General features: G+C 43.8%; 1 protein-coding gene across 1 annotated transcript in view; it reads left to right on the top strand.

Annotated features, from left to right (window-relative positions):
- LOC102840990 (zinc finger protein 709-like) overlaps positions 1 to 5,554 on the top strand; it is a 27,064-nt gene extending 21,510 nt beyond the window's left edge. The window contains exons 6-8 of the mRNA XM_006869066.1: positions 1,110 to 1,236; positions 1,355 to 1,412; positions 4,174 to 5,554. Of these exons, the coding sequence (XP_006869128.1) occupies positions 1,110 to 1,236; positions 1,355 to 1,412; positions 4,174 to 5,554 (1,566 nt within the window). The remainder of the gene's footprint in view (positions 1 to 1,109; positions 1,237 to 1,354; positions 1,413 to 4,173) is intronic.
- The last annotated feature ends 1,110 nt before the right edge of the window (positions 5,555 to 6,664 follow it).

The raw sequence follows: 6,664 nt of genomic DNA, 5'->3' as shown, positions 1-6,664 counted from the left end.
TGTGTCTGTCTGGGTTGTTCTAGAACATACGAGCAGCTCAGGGCCGGGGCTGCCCGTGTGTCTGTCTGGACCTCTGGTTCTCCCATGACTGTGAAGCCTCAGTGGAAACGCTGCCGTTCTACAGTTTTGACAAGTGTCCTTCCGTCCCCCTGCCTTCATGCTGGGCTTTATCTTTTGTTGAGTATTCTGGTAACACTTTTGAAAGGAGGTCTAAGCGTTTGCTCTGAAGGAAGTGATGATCCGAGTGAGAACATTTCTCCAGTTTCTACTGTTTTCTAACAGTTCTAGACCGCAAAGAGGGGACTAAGAGTGCATTTGGGCAGAAACTATAGAGTTGATTTCCATATGCTGGCAGTATCTGAGACGGGACAGAATCAGTGAGGAAGTGACTGCTGGCAATGAAGGGTGAGCTTAATGTCCTAGAGCTCACACAGAGCCTAGGGTAACACAGAACCCAGTGACAAATCTCCATGAGGTTTAGTTCCCCAGGACTGTCAACATCACCCTTTGTTCTTATTCTTTTAGTGACTAAATACGAAGGTGCTTGATTTTTTAAAAAACTTATTTTGCAGAGGATGAAGGTTTACAGAGTGGATGAGTTTCCCATTCACCGTTCCCAAGAACAAAATTCATGTGCATTTTGCTTCACATCATTAACTGCAATCTCTGTAATGAAACACTTACACACTTACACACCTCTTGCCTGTTTCCTGTTTCCCTGCCTCCTCCTTCCCAGCTCTGCTCTGGGGTAACTGAGGCTCTTTAGATCTCAGATGGTTCATTGTTGTTGTTAAGTGCTGTGGAGTTGGTTCCGACTCACAGTGACCTTGCACAGGGTTTTCGAGGCTGTAAATCTTTATGGGAGCAGAAAGCCTCATCTTTCTCCTGCGGAGCGGCTGGTAGTTTTGAACTGCCGACCTTGCGGTTAGCAGCCCGATTCGTAACCACTACGCTACCGGAGCGCCTTCAGGTGGCTGATTAGTCTAAGGTTATTGTTTCCCTTATAAACCTGTCTGTTGTTTGGCTGAAAATTGAACCACGGGGGTGAGTTCATTCCCAGATTTCTATGTTTGTACATATTGCGTATTAGAGAGTGTCTAATGTTTTAGGACTTACTGGTCATTGAGGACGTGGCGGTGGTCTTTAGCCCAGAAGAGTGGGCTCTGCTGGATCTTACTCAGAGGAAACTCTACAGAGATGTGATGATGGAAACCTTCAGAAACCTGGCCGCAGTAGGTAAGAAAGACATCATTCAAAAAAAAAATAAAATTTCTTTAGTAAACAATACGATTTTGCTTCTCAGCTTTGCTGTGAAATTGGGGTGAGGAATGGGAATAAATTGTTAAATAAACAGGCATCGTCGTTTCATCTGTGGAGCGCACCTATTCGGGCTTCCCCATGAACAAAAAGCTGTAGGTAGCAAGGTGAGTTTTCATTTCGCTTGTGATTAATAGTGCCAAAGCTCTTGTCATGCTGTGAATGTAAGCATGACTTTAGGGACTGCTTGAGACACTGAGAGGCTGGTGTTGTGGGGCTTGGGGAAGAATGTCCTTGTGTTTACTACACGTTTGATGTGATTATTTTCGTTGAAAATAAACTCACGCCTTTCCATTTTCCGACACCCTGAAGAGCAGGGTATTGGCTGTGTTGTTCCTGTTGTAAGTGCTGTCCAGTCGGTTCCAACTCACAGAGACCGTGTTGTTTGTTGTTGTTAAGTGCCATCGAGTCGGTTCTGACCCGCAGCGACTCTGTATAGGGTTTCTGTGGAGCAGCTGGTGAGCTTGAACCTCCAACCTTGTGGATCAAATGGCTTTCCAGTCTGGCGCATTAACCCGCAGCGCCACACCAGGGTTCCCACAGAGACCTTACCACCAGGAAATGGTCCTTGTTGGAACCCTCTTCCCTCCTGTTATGATTTCTCCAGAGCACTGCGTCAGCTGGGCCCACTTGTGTTCCCAAAGGAACGGGGGGCAGTGGGGACAGGGGATGATGTTTTAATCAGTCAGCTAGAAGTGTCTTTAGGTTGAGGACACGTCTTCACAGAGACTTGAGTTTACTTTTCGGACTTAAACAATTCGCTCTCCCTGCGGTCATGAAGACCCTTTCCCTCTTGTGGTGTTGCCTACATATTATATCCAGAATCTTTCTTCTTAGCTACTCACTTTACACCTGTACGTACCACTGTTGTGCTGAGTCCACAGGGGAACGTTTCCTAGTCATTGCATTGGGACCACCGCCACAGTGTGGAGACAGCAAAATGCGACTAAGTCCGTTTTGTTCAGAGCAGCTTTTGTACCTGCCCCCAATGATTTTCCCTTTTTCGCCTTATATTGTGAACCTCAAATTCTTGGGTCAGTGTCTCAAAACCTTAATGATGTAGCATAGTTATCCAGTGAACATGTAATGCTGCAATATATGAAGACTAACCCTTTGTCTTCTACATTAGGAGAAATCACTGAATCGCATGATGGTACCGATCAACATAAACACCCACGGAGACATCTGAGGTGAGAACCGTTCACACAAGAGAAAACAGTGTCTCAGGTGACAGTCCGAAGATGTCATGACATTAATATTCTTAGACATATAAGGGGGTTCAAAATGTTTGTGGGAAAATGCAATGAAAAGATCATGGAACTTTTCCAAGAATGAGGTGAAGTTTCTTCAAATATGTACCCTGGTGGCACTCTGGTTAAAGTACTTGACCACTAAACAAAAGGTTGGTGGATCAAGCCTATCCACCGCAGCATGATGTAGCAGTGTGCTTAAGTACATATATGTAGCCTCAGAAACCAGTCGGGGGCTTTGATTTGGTCCCGTAGGACCTCTGGGAATCGAAATAGACTCAATGACAATATGTTTAGTTCTTAGTGTATCTCCATCTCACTCTCTCTCTCACTCTCATCTATCTATTCATCCATCCATCCATCTATCCATCCATCCATCCACCTATCATCTATCTATCTGTCCATTCATCCATCCATCCATCCACCTATCATCTATCTGTCCATCCATCCATCCATCCATCCACCTATCATCTATCTATCTATCTATCTATCTAATCTAGCTATCTTATCTAATATATATCTAAGCTATGTATCTATCTATGTTATCTGTCTGTCTGTCTCTCTTTCTATATATGGATCCCTGGTTGCACAGTGGTTAAGTGCTCTCTGTTCAACCCCCACAGCCGCTCAATGGGAGAAGGATGTGGCTGGCTGCTCCCGTAAACACTTAACACCCTTACAAGTCTTCTGAGCAGTTGGGACTCTGCTTTTTCTGGGTGCTCTAAGTCTGAGTTAACCTGATGACAATAAACAGTGAGTGGTTGTTGTTGTTGTTAAGTGCTGTCGAGTTATTTTCAACTCATGCAACTCTGTATAGAGATTCCAGGGAACAGCTGGTGATCTTGAACTGTCAACCTTGGGGTCCAGTGTTTATTCTACAATGCCGTGTTTATTTATATGATTCTTGGTATTGTAGAGGGTCAGTAAAAAAGGAGACCCTCAAAGAGATGGATTGACCTAGTAACTGCCAACAGTGAGTCCAAATGGCAACAATTGTGAGGACGGCAGAGACCCAGGCTGTGTCCACTGTGTTGGACATGGAAATGCTGTGTGTCAGAACCGATCCAACAATTAACAACAGCAAATTACAAAGTATGTGTTTAGAGAATCTTCACATACATTTTCATAAAGGTGAGTCACATATCGTGTATTTGAAACATACTTCCCCTGGACACGATTGTTAGCCATCTATTTTAGAAAAACTGGCAAGAAATTGTTGTTTTTCTGCTATGTGGTTTAACCTAGGAAACATTAATGAATCAGGGCAAAAGTCATGTGTTTTTACTGTGTTTTGTAATGGTGTAATGGGATGAAATTTCTTTCCAACGGCAATGCTGCGTATTTTTAACAGAAGTCCTACGATAACGAACCTGTGGGGAAGTAATGAAGACAGTCGGTGTGGGGAACCCTTACTCCAGATTCCACATCGTACTGAACTAAGAGGAGACCTTCCAGAAGACAGTCCTTTGGAATTCTGTCGGAAGGCCTGCATGGATAACTCATCACAGAAGCATCTTAGCTGCACTCACACCGGATGCAAGACCTCCCCGTGTGAGGCATGCAGAGAAGCCTGCAGCAGTCCCCCTCACCTACCCCCTGTGAGGAGATCCCATACGTGCAAGGTGTGTGGGAAGGACTTCATCTGTATCTCAACCCTGAAGACTCCTGTGACGACGCTCACTGGTGAGAAACGCTATGAGTGCACTGAGTGTGGGAGATATTTCTGTGCTTTCTCGTCCTTCTGGACACATGTGAGAGTTCATAAGCGTGAATGTAAGGAATGTTGTAAAACATATCATCGTCTGTCATCCTTCATTTTACATAAAAAACTTCGCAACCGAGAAATGCTTTACAAATGTCAGGACTGTGGGAAAACCTTTAGGGAGGCCTCCTACCTCACTCAGCATGTAAGAACCCACACTGGAGAGAAGCCTTACAAATGTAAAGACTGTGGCAAAGCCTTTAGTCGGGCCTCCTACCTCACTAAGCATAAAAGAATCCACAGTGGAAAGAGGGCCTATGAATGTAAACAATGTGGGAAAGCCTTTAGACAGGCCTCACACCTCACTAGACATTTAAGAATCCACACTGGAGAGAGGCCCTATGAATGTAAGGAATGTGGGAATGCCTTTAAAGATTCCTCAGCCCTCACTACACACGTAAGAAGAACCCACAGTGGAGAGAGGCCTTACGAGTGTAAGGAATGTGGGAAAGCCTTTAGTGACTCATCGGCCCTCATCAGACATACAAGAACCCACAGTGGAGAGAGGCCCTACGAATGTAAGGAATGTGGGAAAGCCTATAGACAGCTCTCAGCCCTCAGTACACACATAAGGACCCACAGTGGAGAGAGGCCTTATGAATGTAAGGAATGTGGGAAAGCCTTCAGTGATTCCTCAGCCCTCACTACACATACAAGGACTCATAGTGGAGAGAGGCCCTATGAATGTAAGCAATGCGGCAAGGCCTTTCGAGATTACTCATCACACGCTAAACATATAAGGATTCACACTGGAGCGAGGCCATATGAATGTCAGCAATGTGGGAAGGCCTTTAGGGATTCCTCAGCCCTCACTACACATATAAGGAGCCACAGTGGAGAGAGGCCCTATGAATGTAAGGAATGTGGGAAAGCCTTCAGGTTTTCTTCAGCCCTCACTATCCACATAAGGACTCACAGTGGAGAGAGGCCCTATGAATGTAAGGAATGTGGGAAAGCCTATAGGCAGCTCTCTGCCCTCACTGCACACATACAAACTCACAGTGGGGAGAGACCATATCAATGCTCAGAATGTGGGAAAGCCTTCAGTCGTGCTTCATCCATCACCAAACATACAAGTATTCATACTCCAGAGAGGCCTTATGAATGTGAGAAGTGCAGCTCTCAGCCTTCACTCCACATAGAAGAATTCACAGTGAAGAGAGCTCATATGAATGTTAGAAATGTGGAAACGTTTTATTCTTTCCTCACACCCCATTTGACATAAAAACTCAGTAGAGAGACAACTCTGTTAGAAGTGGGATACTTCATGCTGACATCTGTTATTTCTAACATCCAATTTCTCTAAGTCTCCAATTAACGAATAAAGTTTCTCCGTGAGTGAGAAAGCAGTACCAACTCGAAGGAGTCATTAGAGCTACCTTGTACCTTTGGGAGAAATGATGGTTCCATGATAAGACTAGAACTGTCCTCGTCAGTAGTTGAGTGTTTGTTCCATCCTCCATCCAAATGAAATTTTACTTTCTTACAGGCTTTGGCTGAAGGATACAGCCTTGAGAAAATGTGGTTTTATTCTTTTAAATGTTTACCAATAAAACATTTTACAATAAAACATTTTACAGGCAATAAAATGCATTGATCTTATGTTTGACTTAACTGTGTTTTTGTTTATTTCCCTCATTTCTTCCATTCTTTCCTATTGTAAAGTTAGCTATCACACGCTTTGTAATTGTTAAGTTCCTCATAGGGTGACATTTTCAGACTGCTTTTCATTGTACTTTGATCTGCTAATTCTGGTTTCCATTGATAAATAACGATTATAAGGGAGTCCTGGTGTGGCGCCGTGGGCTAATGAGCTGGACTGCAAAGTTGTTTTGAATTACAAGCTCGGTGGTTCAAACTCACCAGCTGCTCCTTGGAAACTCTATTCAGGGTCTCTATGAGTTGGAGCCAACTCAACAGCACTTAACAACAACAATATGATCATAATACTGTGGTATTTGCTAAAAGGTATTTTGTGTTCCAACCATTTCTGTTTCTTAATTGGAATACTACAAGGGATAGCTTTCGAGTCCCTCACGTTTACTTACTAAATTGTTTAAGAAGTCCTGGTCTGCTGCTATAACCTAAGCACTAGACTGCTGACCACAAGGTCCGCAGTTCAAACCCACCAGTGTTCCTTGAAAACCACTTTGACAGCATACAACAGCAATAGCATACCCATATAACCCAGTGCATATTATTTTTTATTTTTCTTTCCTTCCTAATGTTGCCCCAGATTTGGTTGCTAGGAACTTCCTTAAGTAGATTCCTGGATTGTTGATGTTTTTTGAAATGCACCGTTATGATTTGGATATCACTTTCTGCCTTTTTGTCC

The sequence above is a fragment of the Chrysochloris asiatica genome, unplaced genomic scaffold, assembly GCF_000296735.1.
Source record: "Chrysochloris asiatica unplaced genomic scaffold, ChrAsi1.0 scaffold00125, whole genome shotgun sequence".
In the NCBI taxonomy this organism is placed as follows: domain Eukaryota; kingdom Metazoa; phylum Chordata; class Mammalia; order Afrosoricida; family Chrysochloridae; genus Chrysochloris; species Chrysochloris asiatica.
Note: the sequence above shows the minus strand (reverse complement) of the source record. Positions and strands in the feature narration are given on the sequence as shown.